Source organism: Drosophila teissieri, chromosome 3R (genome assembly GCF_016746235.2).
Source record: "Drosophila teissieri strain GT53w chromosome 3R, Prin_Dtei_1.1, whole genome shotgun sequence".
Lineage (NCBI taxonomy): Eukaryota > Metazoa > Arthropoda > Insecta > Diptera > Drosophilidae > Drosophila > Drosophila teissieri.
In genome coordinates, this window is record NC_053032.1 from 7,462,118 (window position 1) to 7,480,058 (window position 17,941).

Below are 17,941 nucleotides of genomic sequence, written 5' to 3' on the forward strand. Positions count from 1 at the left end.
TATGTTTATCCACTCCACTCTTATTCAAATGATGCAATTCCAATGCATCTATGTATCTATGTATCTACACTAGGCCATAGGCACACGTATTTATTAACGATTGAGAAATTTAGTTAGGCCTTCTTTTTTGCATGCTTGGCTAGCAGTGGGAAAACATTTACATTTAGAAAATGCTTGAAATATTTTTCCGTACACCTTACGTCAAAATAGTAGAAAAACAAGACCAGATGTTAAAACTCCGTTCTTATTGGCCATCGAATATCGCATGTTATAAGGCAATAAAGCATGAAACATGATTTAGATTCGATTAACCACGCCCCTTTACATAGGAGCACATTGCTTAGACTGGTATTCGGTTTCAAAAACAAGTCGAAGGTGGAGTCAAACACGTAGATACATTGTATTGATAGAGTAGTGAATTTATCCCGGTATCATGTAATACTGTCCCAAACAGACCAAACGGATGCGCAAATAGCTAATGGGAGGTACTGGAATTATGGTCGACTTTTGACTCTTTGAAATGGGTAGGCATTAATTTTCCTAGCGTATTTTTCGTTTGAGAATTGTGTGAATAATTCCTCAGATACATTTACGTAATACGGTTAATAATGAATCGTAAAAAAATATATTATAACTATGAGCAAAAGTTAATATAAAAAGCATGAATAATTTGGAAAAGTAATGGTAAATTTACAGCCAAAATTTGCTTATATACTTTTTAAAATACTTTATCACGAGAAGTTTTTGTTACAAATTTAACTGAAAGGTTTTTTCGTATTTTATTATTTCGATTACTAATTAAAAATTGTTTTATTCAAATTTTGTTAAAGATAATCCCAAGTATATATGTATTTAATATACAGAAAAAACAATGCGAAATAATAAATCTAAATATCTTCTTCCGCTAATTGAATTTGTAATAAGCAGTTTGCAAATTCTTTGTTCAAGTATCTATATAATGTATTAATTTAATTTTTTTAATTTATTTGTTTACAATTAGAAAAGAAAATATTATTTACTATTTTCAGAAATAAAACAGCTACTATAGCTAACAAAAAATGTATATATTGTATACTTGTCATTATTGCATGATTTATAATACATTTATAATACATTTATATTTATTTTCAAGCTCATTTGATCATTTAAAATATCGTAGATTCTAACTTTAATATTAAATATTAAGTTTACCTGTTTAACGTGCGTTTTGAAAGATTCGTTTGATGATATTTGAAAATATGTTATATATTATAAATAAATATATATTTAAAGTTGATTTTATATATTTTGAAGGTTTTTAAGTTATGGGTAAGAATATCCCGGACTATGTTTGCTGGTTTAATATAATAAATGGTATATTTAGCTTTTGTTGATTTTTACACAAAACACTTGCATCCACTACTCCAAGTATACAACCACTTTTAGCTGTATGTTAAAAAATATCAATCAATAGTCGACACACAACAAACAAAAAATCACACATAAAGTGTTGCACGATCTCAACTGACTTGCAAAAGCCGCCGGTAAAACGCGCGACTGAAGAATCCGATTGTAGTCCAATTGAACAACTGTTCAGCACCGATAGCAACGTACAAAAATCAATATTCATAGGGCCCTATGAAATCCAAATCTGCTCTGTTAATCCGCACAACTTTTCAAAATCGTTCCGCGAGTCGCGAGCCGAGCTTTTTGCTTCTGCTGCTGCTGACCGATCTGAAATCTTTGGCATGCACAAGGCAACTCACATTGGGCCGCAAGACGCGGATGCAAAGAACTCAAAAGCGCCGAGCGAATGCGTCAGTATTGGTGCCCGGCCAGCGAATGTGCGAGTGTGTGTGCGCCAGTTGGTTGGTGTGTGCGATGTTTGCCTGTGTTTGCGTTGAAGTGGGCACCGCCAACGAAACGGAACCGAAAATCGCATCGAGAGAGCAAGAGCAGCGCACCCAAACTGAGCCACAGTGGGCCAAATGCACTTGATAATCTTGCGAGGCAGGGCTGATGTCTGACGCTGAGTTACCCTGGACTTCCAATTGTATTTATTTTATTCATTGAACTAAAATGGCTTATTCAAAAAATCATGAAAGTTACAACAAGTATTACGTGTTCTTCATATTCCAAAGCAACAAATTTTTTGAATTTGGGTTTTAAGGGGTAGTGCCAGTTTTCAAAAGTCGTAAAATCTAAGTCATTCTGCACCTAAGTCATCGTTTTAGTTTAACACTGAAAGAAAACTACTTGAGAATCGAGAATGCAGCGTTGAAAACCAAAGCCGACAATTTTGAAAGTAACAAAAACGCAAAAACCCTATCTAAAACAATATCTAGGTGGCTTGAATATTTGTGAGTAAAGTCCCATGTTTTGGTTCCACTATGCAGCGTCGACGTTGCGTGCATTTGGAGAAAAGTGGGGGCTGCACAACAATTCCAACACAACATCGCACTGCCACATGCAGGAAACACACACACACTCGCGCAGACATACGGACGGACTAGTACATAGGCAGCCTCACACACATTGGCTGGCGTTGTTGTTGTCGATTCGTTGGTGTTGCCGCTTTCGCTGCACTTGTGTGTGTGTGTGTGTGTGTGTGTGAGTGTGTGTTGCCGGTTGCAGTCGCCTCGCAACTTGTCCGGGTTCGAGTTGCAGTGCGCTTGACTTAGTCTTAGTTTCGTCTTCCGCCTCTTAATTGCCTTTTTGCATTTCTGCTCGCCCGCTTGTGCTGCGAATTTTATTGCATTTGTTTTGGTTATTTCTTCGTTCTAAAGGGCGTGTGAGTGATGTGGATATTTGTGGACGGCACTCGGGTATTATGGGCTTTTAGAGGCCTCTGCAACTACCTAACAAAGGAGCTCCAATCTTTCTGTACAGTCGATAACAACTACACACGATGAAACAGCTTCAAATGGGCTATTGGAAATACTTGTTTCAGAGGTATCGCGTTGAAATCTGACATACATATGTATATATTCCTTATCTAACTATGTTGGAAATTAATATTTAAAAGTGCAATTGGTGGCATTTCTATTACTCTTTTAAATGTAAGTGCATACATATGTATGCATGTATACAATGTATGATATTACATGATTTTTAGGTATATATCAAAATGTTATTATCAATGAATGGAAGAGCGGGAATCTGACAACCATTTTTTTCAAAGTAAAACTGTTTGAACTGAGATCTTGGAAAAGTATTATTACCTGGTTAAATATGCCAATATACAAATATGCAGTGTGTTGATAAATGGTCCTCTATCGTCGAGAAATATTTTTTTTTAAGACTAATATCAAGACTTTAAACATATTTTATAAGAACATGAGAATCATTAAATTTTTTTATTTTTATTTATATAATACAACTTAAATAATGAAGTATACATACATAGATGGAATGTGGGTTATATTTCTTAATATGTATATTTTACCATTAATTTATATTAAGAAAAGGAATATAAGATTCTTATACACATACATATGTATGTATTTGATTTTTCGATATATTGTTTTCACGTGTTTAGACTCAGATAGGGAATAAATGATTCTTCTACACCACATTTTCTCACCTGCTGGCGTGTTTAATTCGTGTTTAATCTAATTTGCACGTAGTTTGACATTTGGTGTGACTCATTGAACTTGCCTATGCATAAAGATTCGCACTCAAAATGTTTGACGATTGATTAGAACCTAATAAGCGAAAGATAAGGAGAAATATACATATTTGACGTAGACGAAAGCCCCTTGCAATGAAGATTTCAACCTATTAGCTAGGTGACATAAAGTGTTAGTGTTTGTCTGTCCCAATTTTCGTTTGCCGTAATGACTTAATTTCGGATTCTAAGGAGTTAATACCCTGTATTTAAATGGAGGGTAAATTGAGCATGAACGATGTGCCGATAACGGGTCCCACATTCGTGCTAGCACCAGATAGCCGCTCCTCTTCCCCCCCGCCTCCTGCTAGCCACGGGAAAAAGTTGTTATTTTGCCTCTGTGTTTAAAAACTGCACAAGATTGCTTATCTTGCATGTCGCCTCTAATTTGTATGTGCTGAGCGACCTGGAGAGACTAATTTCTCCGAAGAGAAACTTTAAGAGAAAGAACCTGGGGGCTATCAGTTTTCAATTGAGAATTTGATAACTGTTGGGGGGAAATAATGACAAATATCAAGGGAAACAGCTCCGCAGTTGCCAAAGGAGAAGCGGATTAAATTGATTACGGGCGAGCATAAAAAATGTGCAGCTTGCGCATGTACACTCAATTAATTTGTCTCAAGCGGAAGAGATCACGATAAGAACGCACTTCAGGTTATTAATGGGCCAAGGGCAGCTCGGCGTTATAAATGGCAAAAGCGCCTTAAATCGTTCATATAATAATTGCAAGCGGAGTGCAGCTTATAAAATTGGGTGAAGATCATTATTACTGTGCACTAAGAAAAATACCTCCAAAGGAATCTGATATTTATATTTATATATGTACATTGCAAAATGCGAAAATGAACCATGCTTAGATATCTTCTAGAGAAAAATATTCGACGGTCTTATACGTTATAATAACTTACTAAACATTAATTCATAAGGGAATAGTGTGCTCGTTGGCCGCAGAATTCAACCGCTTACTTGATTCCTTTTTATTATTGTTCATGAGAACTAGTCTAGTAGATTTCCGAGAATTTGTGAGTAAAAGCTAGATGCAGTTTATACTAAAGCCCCCAATCGCCCACAAAAATAGGTTTTATACATTTAAATTAAAAGTTCAGCAAGGCTACCAATGACTATAGTAATGACTATATAAAAACATATAATCTTCAAACCTTAAAAATGAATACATGTAAACTGTCCTTTTCGGCTGTATAATTAGGGCATTGGCAACAATTAAAGTTCTGAATTTAATTTGTTAGATACATAGATCGCTTTATTATAATTATAGCACTTGTGGATAGTCAATGGTAAGCTTAACTAGTGACAAGAACCGGCTTCCCTTAAACTTTAATTTGAATAAGAATATGCAGCATGTGTTTGTCGTCTTTAGCAAGTCGGTTTCCGTATTTGCTATTTGCATTTTGCTTAAAAGCATTCAGACTTCGGTCCAATTTGCCTTATAAGCGCCGATCTAGGATGACCGATCACAAACGGCAATAGCAATAGCAATGGATTAGGCTATCCCAATCTTTGAATCCAATGGAGCTATGCGGGAGTCTCAGAAACACGACCTGTTGCTCGTTTCCTGTTCAATTTGGAAGTCAGACAATAGCCTGAACCGGGCGCTCGCAACCCCTGGTTCCCCCGATCCAGCAGTCATACTGCCAGTTGTAGATGGCAATCGCTGAGCGTACCTGCTGCTATCGCCATTAAGCCTTGTACACACGAGCATTTATGTCAGGCAATTACAAGGCAGTTTGCAACGCCCCCAAATGCCGGGCAAAAAGGTGGCAAAACGGAGCGGAGTGGTGGTGGTGGTGTTGGTGGTGGCACTTTTGGCCGAAGAGCGCTCATAACTCATTGTTCACTTACCGGTACAATGCCAATTGCACGCATCTACAAAAGTTTCTCCGGGTTCACTACTAAACTACTAGCAGTATCTGTATCTGTATCTGCAATCGGCCTCCGCGCAGTGTTTTTTGCTCTTGGTTATGCAAGCAAAGTGAGAGAAAATATCACTAGCACTTGGAGCACTGGATGAGATACGGGGAGCGCGATCGACTGGGACGAGGCGGTCGGGAGTGCTTCGTGGACCGAGAGTGGGAGTGTGGAGCCGGTAAAAATTAATTTTTTTATTTGTTATTTTAAGCCGTTAAAGCTGTAGTTGCAAACGACTTTGTTTAGCATGGCACTCGCGGTTCGATCTGGTATTCTGTGGGTCAACGCATTCTGGAGATATTTTCGGACATTGCGTAGCAAAAAACACTATCGCACAGATTTTTGGACCCGAATCCGCTCCAGTTCCGTTCACTTCAGCTTGAGATGGCGATTTCGAGCACGGAACGCGGACCGTGCGAGACGCTAACGCGACATGCACGACCTGCAAAGGACGATCGATGCCAGCAAACTGGTTGCGGCCACAAAGCTAGAGCTTCGAGCACGATACTAACACTCGGACCAGTACCAGTCCGACTACCAGACCAAAAGCCAGCGGACAGATACACGGACTTTCAGGCGACGGGCGGACCTAAAACTGAGCATGTGTTTCTGGCACAGAGACGGGCCCACCAACTGGCGACGCAGCGCTCTTGCTATTTGTATTTGCACTCTGGTTGCTGCATCGCGAAAATAAAACGAGTGCGAGTATCGACCTGCACAACTGCTGGATGCACTGCAACCCTACGAGGAAAACCCAAATTGGTGTTGTACCAGATAGGGACTTCAAATTGATATCTTTGTCCGTAATCAATCTTTTAAGGCTATGTATTAAATTAAAATATGTTTCTATACGATAATACATTTATTATATGTTACATTTTCATAACAAATTTCAGTATTTTTAACAATCATTCTACACTATGAATTTAGAAGTAGTCTCTTACCGGATCTGTCACGGAAGGATAAGAAAAGTATCAAGAAGTATCTTATATGTGGTCTATATTTAGTATGTATATGTATTCTCACTGCAGAGACCTTATGCCATTTATTTTCGTTGCATACTTTAAAGGGCTTTGTAGTGATTTCCATTAATAGCATTTAAATATGATGTGTTGAAAATATTATTCTTGTGGGAAAAAACATATTTAAAAAAATAATAAAATATATTTGTTGCATTCCTTTTAAGAAGTAAAAACCGCCAAAATTATTAAGTAAATTGTTCAGTATAAGTATATTAAACAATAAATAAGTTATTCTTTTTAAATAGCACCTTGTTCTCTATAATAGGGTATATGATTTTCCCATACCCACGATTTTTAACTCATTAGCTCGAAACAACGTTGGTATGTGAGGAACTCAAACGAAAGCATCTTGGGCAACAGAGAGTTAGGGAGAGAAACGGGTCTGCGAGAGCGTAAAGTGCATTTGCCCCATTAATGGGAAGCATAAAATATCGAAGACATGCTCTTCCTCTCTGTGCGATTCTCTCTTGAATTTCGCTTGTGCTTGTTGCGAATCTCTGCGAGAAGCTCGAGTGGAACAACTTTGTTGCCGTACATTGACGTCTTCGCATGCATGTGCCGATCGTTAATTTGCGGCGCTCTTATTCGTTCTCTTTTCGTGTGGCGCGAGAAGAAGAAGCGCCAGATACGGGAAGCATCGAATCGGGTCTGGGCGTCTAGCCAACGATATAGGTCGAACCACTCAGCTGGACTTCAGTCTGCGCCGCAAATTTATGCCACCTTCAGAGGCACCGATTTTGTGTGTCGCACTCGCATTTATCACATTGAAAGGACTCCTTTCATCGTCAGCCGTTAGTTCGCTTATTCAGGATCGTTTATTCAGTACGGCGGAGATAATTGTGCTCCATTAAAAGATATTATACTTCCCCCAGGCAGTGCACGCAACTCCCAAAAAGGAACCCGAAGACGGTCGAAAGTTGGATACAGGCAGTGACTTCAATGCGCAAGGGCCTTCGGTACTTCGGTAGTTTCCCATTGGTGACCAAATTGAAGGGAAAGGTATTGTTCAGCGATCAGAAAATATTCAAATAATACTCATTAGGTAAATTTTGTTCGATAGTCAGTGCTTTAAAGGCAAAACTTTGATTTCCACTTAACTTTACTTACTTTGATTTTCAAATTAGTGAGGTGTTAAGCGGATCTCAATTTAAAGAATTATGCCCTTTAACTTTTGACCAAGGGCATATAAAAGAAATTAATTACCTACTTATATATAAATATCAATATCATCGAGATAAGGTGAATCTGAACGTATTTGTATACCAGGGCATATCTCTAAAGCGGAGAGCAGTGGGCTTCATTATTGATTTGCACGAAACTGTATAGATTAAATAGCCGAGGAGATACATTTGACGTACATTTCTCTTTCAAATCCTATCGATAGAATTCACAAAGCTCTAAAGGAGCATTTTCTGCATATTTATACCGTGTATCGCACAAATTTTAGCCAACTTTATGGCGGAGTGTCGAAAGAGCTTGGCTGGAGGCATCTGCAGTTGCAATCTCATAAATCAATTAGCAAAGAGCGGCGCGGGAAGAGTATCTCGCGGATACGCATCCGAATCGAAACTTGCTTGGCAGAGTGCGCTCTCAAAAAACGCCAACAGGGCTGGGGCAGAACGGCAAACAACAAACACTCAGAGGGCCACAGAAAATGCAAATTGCTAAGAAACCGGCAAATATTTATTTATGATCTGCTCTCTTGCATCCTGTTTCACTCTCTGCATCTGGGAGATACTCTTTTCCCTCATAGGACCTTTGCGACCCCCGCATTGGTCATCCGCGTTTATTCAGAGTGTTTTATTTTTAAGAACTCCACATCCACCACAACCGACGCATCAGTGGCAATTGCAAACATTTATACAAATTGACGTTTAGCTGTCGCAGTTGTCACCTCGAAAGCCGCACCAAAGATACACGACACACCGACGACATCGGGGAATGCTGCCAAGTGCTCGGCGCAGAATTCTCCGGATGACCCGGCAGCCAGATAAAGGTAATCCAAGTTGCCAACCGCAGTCTGTCTACGCAGACACCTTCCTCACTACCTCTCACATTGCCGTTGCAATTCCCCGCAAGCGACTCGTGTTCGTGTTTTATAATTGTTATGGCCATTCTACATGTTGTTGTACATTGTTAGCGACTTGGAAGGAGGTCTTTCGGTTTAGTTTTGCGGTAGTGGGTTGATAGTACACCGAAAGAAATTATATCTAGTTCAAATGTGTTTTATGTTACTTCGAAAGTCTGGGGAGATGTCATGAGCATTGAATTTTTAGAGGATTTTAAATCTTTGCGTGAATCTACTCTATTTCCAGACACATCGCCTTTGTATTATTAATATCAGTTTTTGAGAAAAAATGTATGAAAAGGATTAAGTATAAACGAATTTATTTTAAAATGAAGAGTACCTATCCAAGTACTTCGTGTTTTATTTTGGATCAAAAGACATATTTATCAATAATATCAAAATTTTAGCTTACAACCATAAAATCGTTTTCCTTCGGCTTAACTTGGTAGCCGGTCGAGTTGCTCAGGCATGCGAATCGTACACAAGTCTGGCGCCCAGATCGCAAATGTATATCAACCGCTGTCAGTTAGCATTTCCTCCGAACAGATCGGGTGAATATGTACACGAAGTCCAAACTGCTTCCGTGAAATTGTTCAAGTTGCCATTCAAGATTAATGGGAGAATTTTCGGAGTTCGTGTAAAACAATTATGATTACAACACACTTAACTAAACCAACTGGAGGGTTAAATTCCACAGAAAAGTGCATATATCGAGGAACAATCTGATTTTCATATAAGTTCAAGATATCCTAGTAATGGTAACTTTTGTCAGAATATACAAAACGTGTTAACTCATTAAGGTAAGAAAAATAGTTGCAATGACACTAAAGTTAATTAAAATAATTGAATGAATTTTCCCTATTCAAATTATGAAACATTTTAATTTAAAAGCATTTTAGCATTTAAGTATTTTAAATGTTAAATGTTTAAATGTTCCTAAGATTTGTGTATTTTCCATTTTTGGACAGGCGTCGAGAAAGGCTCACTATCCGCGTCCTCGTCGCTTGCTTTTTGATCTTTCTTCTTTGGGCTGTTAACCTTGCTAATTTTCAGCTCCCCCCTCTCGTTGGGAAATTTGAGATGTTTTTGAAGCCGGGCAAATTGGTAGCTTGATGACAAATGGGGTGCCAAAAACGTGTTTTATGTTCATAACCAAGATACGCACAGTTATTTAAAGCAGTCAGGCACAAGATTCCGACAGGCTCACCAAAAAGGAGGAGGAAGAACGGAGCAGTCCTCGAAAGCGATGGCAATCTGCATATAGAACGTAACCAAAGGACAAACCTTTTAACCGACCAGCGGGCGGAATTCGTGTGGGGAAGGGATCGGTGTTCAAGAAGGGGTAAAGGGGTCTCGAGCCGAGAGTAATTTACGCTTGCATGCAAATTGAAAAACAGTCGAGAGCAGGCACTGGACATGGGATTCTGGGGAGGGATAAGTTCCGGAACGGACCAAACAGAACTGATTGAGCGCCGGGATGATGCATTTTAAAACAAATTGGCACAGTTTGTGAAAGGTGGCTGGTCGGTGTTGGTCTGGGTCTGTTGTGTCGGTGGTGTTGTGTTGTTCGTGGCGTGTTTGTCACTCAATTAGATGCAACTCATTTAGACGCTCTTGCATTTGGCCGCCATTTCTGTGCACAAAATGTTAATCAAAGCCTGATGGGATTTTTTAGGCCAACTAATGATGCCATGCTGTGATGAGGATGGAGCAGGGAATGGTCCATGGGTGGGTTCCGCGCTGTGCACAGACATATTGATGACAGTCGCTCAATTAATATGCAAAATTTATGCATGGGAAAGTTCAAAACAAACAGAAATACGCACCAGCAACATAGAGCTGAAAAAGTATGAGGGGCAAGAAAAAAGGGAGTTGGCTTGCACGATAAAAAATCAATACAAATTAGCCGACTCATTTGGCTGTTTTTTTCTACCCATCGAATTGAGTTGTTGACACTGGTGCGTATGTGCCCATAATCCGATGTAAGCCCTTCAAAGGAACCCTAAGCAGATATCGTGACACCTAATAAATGTGCCAGCGAGGTTTTTACCGTAGAAACACCTGTAATTGGGGTGAGTTGTACTACATTGTATTTAAATATCATATTTATATATATACTCCCAAGGGTGTTTTAATTTAATTATGAAACTTGCAACGCAAATTTCTGAAACACAAAGTAAGAGCTCGGCAGTCGGCAATTAATAAAGCAATTACGGAGATCATGCAACATTCAACATGCTATTATCGCTTAAGATTACTTTCTAATCATAGAAAATTAAATAAATAAAATGTGTGCAGATCGTGACAATAGCTATTATGCCTGAATATTAAAGTTCTTTCTTGACTATTATAATAAATTATTGCAGCAGGTACATGTGCACCCTTTAAGAACATGAAGTCGAGGGTCTGGTCTCTAAAATTTCCTCTACTTAATTTCATTGGTTGCATTTCAAAAAGGAGAGATCTTTAGATTTTAAAAGGATAGGAGGCAAACGTGATGTTTAAATAAATGCAGTTTGATATGACAAGTGATTACAATGCCACTATTCTAAATACAAAATATTGTTTAGAAAGTTTATTATACACGGTATACGCACAAAACATGCGTATCCTTAAGTACACTTTCTCAAACACTTTCTCAATCGCAACCACAGATTGCCAAGGGAAGCAATTTATCCCTTGGCCATTTGCAAGCCCAAAGCCGGGATATAAGTGCAAAATTTATTAAAACCCACTTAACGCATTCCCCAGCGCATTTGGTGACATCGCAGCAGATGTGTTGCACATTGCAATTAAATCAGCGGTCAGCCCGAGTGGACCTGTCTAGAAGGGTTGGTGCTGCATTTGATGACTGCCCGATGGAAAAGTTGTAGCGACAAAATAATTTCGCAGCGCACAAGGCCAGGTCTAAAGTGGAGGGTGGAGTGGAGATGGTAATGGTGATGGTGATGGGTGGTATGTGTGGGGGGAAGTGGCGGAATGCCGGTCGAGAAGTTCGCAGTTCCCAGATGATGATGGTGATGATGATATGGACGATGATGATGACCTGCGCAACAATAGTTTGCATCTCAGAGATACCCAAAATGAAGTTGTTCTGCTCGGTAGTCGAGTTTTCTTGTTATTGTAGCTGGCTTGCCGCAATCAACTGCACTGCATGTTGCGGTTCCTCAAACAAGTCGCCTTTTCCAGCATCAGCATGCTGGTGTTTGTGTATCTAATCACATTAGCACGTGCGCATATCCTTTTCGTCTTTTGCTGGTACATACAGACAAGTGACGGGGAGGTATGCGGAGAGAGCTCTTGCTCCCCAGGCTGCCATTCGAAGCCAGGACTGTGCAAACTAAAAACATTTTGGCCGCTTTGTTTTTGGCTCATTTCGCTTGTCGATTTTGATTATTTGTCTCTGGCAGCCCGCACGGACTTTTGTTTTGCCAGCTCGCCCAAACTATTTGTATCTCAAAGTTGGCCCACACACGTATGCCAAATGCATTCGTTATTTTCTTTGAGGTCTTCAAACTTTTCCACAAAGACCGAATAGTTCTGCTGCTTCTCAGTTTGGTACGAAATTTACCAACTTGTTAAAGAAGGCCAAATAAGAAAATCCCCATCACTTCCACATCATACAAGAGGTTTGAATTTGAAGTATAAGTTAAACAAAGTTGCCATTCTGGAGAAAACTGGCGTTGCCAGAAGGTGAATGTTGCCAGCATAGACTAAAATGCAAGCTTTTAGCCAGATTGTCAATTAAAACGTTATTAAATGTTTATTATATTTTAATATTTCTCTTTAATTTTGAAGCCCTTGAATGAATTTCAAATTTAAATGCTTTTAAAAACAACGTCATTTTAAATGCATGCAAATATTGTATTTATTTCTTAGCAAGCGCATGAACAAGTAAGCAAGTCTAACAAGTCCTCAGCGAAAAACTTTTAAATTTTGTTTGGCGGCTTTAAATCTCAACGGTTAACAAAGCATTTTACTTTTTTTTATACAATTACTGTATATATGCCTTTAAGCAATATTGTTGATTTTGCTGTATAGTAACAGGTGCTACCGCATTACTCCGCCTTCACTGGCACATAGGTCAGGATAATGCTGGAGTGTGGGGCCACCTTGAGTTCTTTGAGATTCACCCTTCCAGCATGAGCAACCTTTCCGGAAATATCCATGTTGTTGTTGTACTGCTCGCTGAAATAGGACACGGTCATTTTGTCTGGCAGATTCTCCGGAATAGTAAAGTTGCTCGCCTGTGGCAAGTCGGTGGGATTGAAGATGACGAAGTAGCCTGGGTTTCCAGACTTGATCCTGTGGAACAACACAAAAATGGGTTAGATACAATTAGAAAGATGTGTGAAATCATTTAACATTCTACTACATAAAAACACAATTATTACTTTAAGAAAACTAATATTTACATAGAATTGTTTAGAATAGACAACACAAAACATTAACTGCTTCACTTCACAATATAAAAATAATTATGTATGTAACAATAAAAATGTAAAAATATCCAAAATTAAAATACTACTTTGTAATATACAGGGATACATGGTTTAAGTTTTTACCTTTGCCTTCAAGTGACAAGCATAAAGAATTATACAAAAGTTAGTAACAATTACAATCGAGACAGTTAATGACTTGAATTACCTGGAGAAGGCGACCAGTGGATCGGCCTGGTATAGAGTGAGTTCTCCGTGCATGTACGACGCAGTTTTGCGCAGAGAGGTGATCTGCCTGTAGGTCTCCTCAGTAACGTTCTGATATGCCACAGCATCCACAGCCACCACGGGAACACCGGGCAGCAGCGATAAGAACATGACCAGAGCGGATGGATCCTGCGGGGTGTCGACATAGACGTCCGCGAAGTTCCACTGCAGCCAACTGTCGTTTCCTGCTTGGATGAGTGTGTTCTCCAGATCCTTCTGCAGCGACTTGTCTGGCTTTGATTTGCTGAGCACCTTAACAAAGTCTCCGTACATGGGCAGATCGATGCCATATTCTGCAGTAAGTTCGTTCAACTGGTAGACCTGTGGATTGATTACATCCTCGGCAACCGAAAAGAAAGACTCGTCGGAGGCATTCTTGACGATGCTCAGGTATTCATAGAGCACATTGCCCAGACCGGATTGGAAAGTGGTTTGCTTGTGGTTGTAGAAGCCATAGTCATTGGGTCCCAGGCTGAGGTCCTTCGGCGATGCAGAGTTCGACTCATTTTCGAGGCCATCGGATAGCAAAAAGAACTTGGTATTTTTAAGGCGGAAGCCTCGAACGCCCAATGCTACCAGATGCTTCAAGACTCCTCCGAGCTCGTTCCTAATGATGGTACTGTTCATCTTGAGATCGTAGTACCCGTCTTCGAACTGGGAGAGCACATAGCTGTCTCCCAGCTTTTCCCAGGCGCTGCGATTTCCGCCCACCTTGAGCCAGTTGTTGGGTTGACTGCCTTCCCCGCTCACCCAGACAAAGGCGGATCGCTTATCCGGGTTCGCAATGGCATCCTTCACCAGCTGCGAGTCCTTTGCCGCGTAGTTGGGCGTCAGATCAATTATAACCCTGGTATCGCTGCCCTGGTACAGAGCCACCAATTGCTTGATCTTCGTCTCCACCTCCGGTTTCTTCACGTCGTAGGTCAGAGCAGCTGGCAGCTCATAAATGGCGCCAGCAGAAACCAGCTTCTTGGCCACCTGAACATCCTCCGCCTTGCAGGTATAAACGCTGGCGAACTTCGCATGTGGTCCACGCTTGTACCATGGCAGTGGCTGCGGGGCAGCGCACTTGGGGGCTCCGATGATGATCAGGATGGCGCCCACCAGCATGCCCACCCAAATGGCCCAGAAACACACGAAGAAGATCCAGCGGAGACGCACCCAGAAAGGATCGTTGGCATACTTCATGAGTTCCTCCTTGCTCATACCCGTAAAGGCCTGTGACGACGAAAAATGAAAAATGGCACAATTTCCGTTTATTAATTATTCTCATATTAAAATATTCATTTGTATAACAAAAAAAGGCCTTAGGGTTAAAGAAGGAAACAGATTATAGATTCCAGAAGCAAGTAATAACATGTTAGTAATATGTAATATGAGTAATAGTTATTTGATATTAATTACTTAAAAGCAATAGCTCTGCACAAACAAATGAAATACATATACATATCGGCATATACATATGTATTATTATTGAATGACAAGCCAAGGTCATTAACCGGAGAACAAAATTCAACTATGTGATGTATTATTTGGCGTGTATAACTGTAAGCCAATCATAACCACATCCATACATAACTAGTGACTAAATATTTAAACTATTTAACTATTTAAATTTTGTTGCTTTTTAAATAAGAAGCAATGACGGCTAAATATATCTGAGCTGCAAGTTTATCATACCCTTGCGAAGGTTTTAATGATTTAAGTATTCAGTCAGAAGCGAGTTTCCTTTCTGTTTTGCGATTATTATTAATATATTTAGGTATGTACATATAATACTCACAGGCTTGCCTCCGTTGACGGTTCCGATGTCGATCTTGGCATCTCCGTTCTGGTGATCGCCCTTGATGAACTTCACCTCATCCCGACGCTCGGCCAGCTTGTCCTCCACTCCGTTGGAGCCCAGCATCTGCTCGTCGGCGCCATCTGTGTGGGCCGCCTTCTCATCCTGGACCATGTCGACTGAAAAATAAATGATTCAACAAAGGTTAATTGGCTCTAATCTGTTTCAATTAGCCTAAGCACATAAATCTCATGCCCACAGACTTTCTCCGGGGAACGAACCAAGCTTTGTAAGGTTAAGTCGAGATCAGAAGCCACATTTCTCATGATTCACAACAGAAGGGGAGTTTTCCGTATGAGATTTTCCAGGGAGTAACTTGGTGACGTCACGGAAAGCGAGCCACGCTTCGAGTTTGCGCCTCATTAGGAAATGGACCTGTGGCTTGTTCGGAAATCGATATCATTTTCAACATACTCTTCTTATCTGCCGCACTGATAAGCCATAACCACACACTCACGCCCACCACGACCCCCGACACCCACAAAAAAGGCAGATATATACTTTTAAATATAGATACTTAGATACATTTTCATGGGCGCTTCCAGTGAAATTTCGACGCGTTGTTACGTCAGCCACACATTTTTCCCCAGATGTAGACAACATTTCTTTGTTTAATTACCTTTTTCTGTGTTCGAACTGCCTCCCACAAATGTATCTTCGGCTATAGATTTGTAGACCTCCGTGGAATCGGGTGGGTTTTCAGCAGCGTCGTTCGTTGTACTATGAGACACGCCTAAAATAGACCACAGCGAAAATTAGCGAATTAAACGCGGTGAGGCGTTCTGTACAAGTGGCTCGCATGTGTGGAATGTAAAATATTTTATGAGAACGAATACGGGCTTACTAGGAATACATCTTGCCATCGGTCATACTTCCTTCAACTTTTTCAAAATACCTCGGTGATTTTCAGTGCGTTTTACGCTGTCTTACAGAAGCTCAGTGCTGCAACCCTGACTGGCGCGAAATTTGAATAGTTTGCTAAGGAAAACTCACCAGGAGCTGGAAGCGTGACGGAGCTCTGAAATATTATTATTACTAAAATCGCTAAGATATTTTAGTGAACTGAACTCACTTTGCTGGCGCCACCTCCAAAAATTTTCAAGCGCGATAATAGATTCATGGTAATAGTTTGTTCCTGAGTTGGTAAGAAATGTATTTATTTAAATGAAAACATAGAGAGATCGCTATAGTCGAGTTCCCCGACTATCAGATACCCGTTACTCAGCTAGTGGTTGTGCAAACGTGTGAAATAAGTAAATTCATCAGGTAACATTGTAATTTTATACGGATTCTTTTCATATTGATAATATATACATATATATGTATATATATAATATTTATATATTGATAGTTAATGCCGAATAGTTTACTAATTTAATATACCCATATAAAAGAGTTTGCATAAAAAATATGGGTACACACCCTTAACTTTTTTGAAAGGAACTATTAACACAAAATGCAATATTTGGCACGGCCGGTACTATTCACTGCGACCTGTCCGATAAGAGGTCTGATTCGCAACTAAAGTTGCAGTTTCGCGCTGGCAGTGCAACGCCCCAGAGCCACAACCCAGTCCGAACCGCTCCTCGAGTTTGATTTAATTATACCTGTGAAAAAAACGCGTTCCGTGTGCGTAAGTAAGATTTATGGCCCGCGGCGATTGAGATTGAGCCGGGCCCAAAAACTACCTGTCTGCGTGGCAGCTTACCTGAGCTCTCTCGCTTGACCAAAAGCGAAGTTGGTGGACCTGGTATTGTGGTCAGCCACCAGCGCAGTGCAAACTGCACTCGTCGGCGCATTCCAGGCGAAAATATGCTGAGTTGCCGGGTGTTTGGAGAGTCAGAGTCTGCCGACTCAACAAGGTTGGCGAATAGAACTCAAATTAGTATAGCTGGGCCACACTAAAATTGACCAATTTCTGCATTACCCTGCATATTACCTTTGTCCGATTAAGAGACATGCAAGTGTCATTAGCCTATTAAGTGGGAGCTATATATATGGCAGCCGGGTGCGTAAGCCCCAACCAAGTTGACAAAATGGGTTTTCACATGGGACGACAGCTGCTACTCTCCGGATTTCTGCTGGTGATGCTCCAGGTTTTGTCCCAAACGCAGGCCAGGCCACAGGTGAGTAACGAGTATAATCAGGTTAAACACGCATAATCCAATCCGCCACCAGGATGTTATCACGGTTGCCGGCGAGGAGACAGAGGTTGTGATCAAACCGGAGGGCGATGGCGACGACGATGACTCCTCCTCCGAGGAAACAGTCGAGGATTCGGAGGAAAGCAGACGCAGACGTCGCGAGGTGAATACGGACAACACGCCATCGGCTCGAGCGGTCATTCCAGGTTTGCCAGATCCGGCCACCATAATCAAGATCGCTGAGCTTTTTCAATCCGTAGGCGAGCAAGTCGTCCCCATTCTCGTGGAGGCCATTCTTCCCAGCGTAGATGAAGCAGGCGATCGCTTTGCAAGATCTCTGCCATTTCTGAAAAAATTGACCCCTGGCTTCGAATTGTTTGCCACCGAGAAGAACGAATAGCCCAGCCAACTTCAATGTGACAACTATGGAAGGAACTGAAGCGGAGTTCGTTTGACTTTTGTATCTGCATTGTAAATGTTAATCAAGTGAATAATATTTGGTTATAGTTTGGTTTCTTAAGTTTTTAAAAATATTATTCCCCAAGAATCAGACATAAATAGTAATAGTTTTACTATATAAAGACAT

At 40.5% G+C, this 17,941-nt stretch overlaps 3 protein-coding genes and 1 long non-coding RNA gene across 8 annotated transcripts in view; 2 read left to right on the top strand and 2 right to left on the bottom strand.

The window, feature by feature from the left end:
* LOC122619035 (protein doublesex) overlaps window positions 1–6,082 on the bottom strand; it is a 44,782-nt gene extending 38,700 nt beyond the window's left edge. For 2 of the 3 annotated variants that reach the window (XM_043795710.1, XM_043795712.1), the window contains exon 1: window positions 1,192–1,730. The gene's annotated coding sequence lies outside the window, so the exon portion shown is untranslated. Of the gene's footprint in view, window positions 1–1,191; window positions 1,731–5,506 lie in introns of those variants that run through there. The other variant, XM_043795711.1, reaches the window with a different exon arrangement.
* Window positions 6,083–8,939: 2,857 nt separating this feature from the next.
* On the top strand, window positions 8,940–10,936 carry LOC122621362. The gene is made up of 3 exons (XR_006326211.1): window positions 8,940–9,462; window positions 9,716–10,734; window positions 10,788–10,936. It is a non-coding gene; the product is annotated as an uncharacterized LOC122621362 (long non-coding RNA).
* Window positions 10,937–12,505: 1,569 nt separating this feature from the next.
* Window positions 12,506–16,346, bottom strand: LOC122618752 (4F2 cell-surface antigen heavy chain). The gene is made up of 6 exons (XM_043795275.1): window positions 16,284–16,346; window positions 16,205–16,229; window positions 15,831–15,944; window positions 15,152–15,330; window positions 13,310–14,586; window positions 12,506–12,967 (listed from the first exon to the last, which is right to left on the bottom strand). The coding sequence occupies exons 1-6, from the start codon at window positions 16,329–16,331 to the stop codon at window positions 12,721–12,723; spliced, it is 1,890 nt and encodes a 629-aa protein (XP_043651210.1). The 5' UTR covers window positions 16,332–16,346; the 3' UTR covers window positions 12,506–12,720.
* A 592-nt stretch (window positions 16,347–16,938) lies between these two features.
* On the top strand, window positions 16,939–17,923 carry LOC122621159 (antennal-specific protein OS-C). Of its 3 annotated transcripts, none has more exons than XM_043798918.1 (3): window positions 16,939–17,073; window positions 17,166–17,337; window positions 17,390–17,923. In XM_043798918.1, exons 2-3 carry the CDS (start codon window positions 17,209–17,211, stop codon window positions 17,753–17,755), a joined length of 495 nt encoding a protein of 164 aa, XP_043654853.1. In that variant the 5' UTR covers window positions 16,939–17,073; window positions 17,166–17,208; the 3' UTR covers window positions 17,756–17,923. The 3 variants fall into 3 exon arrangements, with proteins under 3 accessions (XP_043654853.1, XP_043654851.1, XP_043654854.1); XM_043798919.1 differs by having other exon boundaries at window positions 17,032–17,337; window positions 17,390–17,561; window positions 17,616–17,919; XM_043798916.1 differs by having other exon boundaries at window positions 17,024–17,337; window positions 17,390–17,922.
* Window positions 17,924–17,941: the final 18 nt, after the last annotated feature.

Coding starts and splice junctions, on each gene's coding strand:
- LOC122618752 (XM_043795275.1), bottom strand. CDS start 16,331: ATGAATCTATTATCGCGCTTGAAAATTTTTGGAGGTGGCGCCAGCAAA. Junction 16,230..16,283: donor TTGGAGGTGGCGCCAGCAAA/GTGAGTTCAGTT, acceptor ATAATATTTCAG/AGCTCCGTCACGCTTCCAGC. Junction 15,331..15,830: donor CAGTTCGAACACAGAAAAAG/GTAATTAAACAA, acceptor TTTATTTTTCAG/TCGACATGGTCCAGGATGAG.
- LOC122621159 (XM_043798918.1), top strand. CDS start 17,209: ATGGCAGCCGGGTGCGTAAGCCCCAACCAAGTTGACAAAATGGGTTTT. Junction 17,338..17,389: donor AAACGCAGGCCAGGCCACAG/GTGAGTAACGAG, acceptor ATCCGCCACCAG/GATGTTATCACGGTTGCCGG.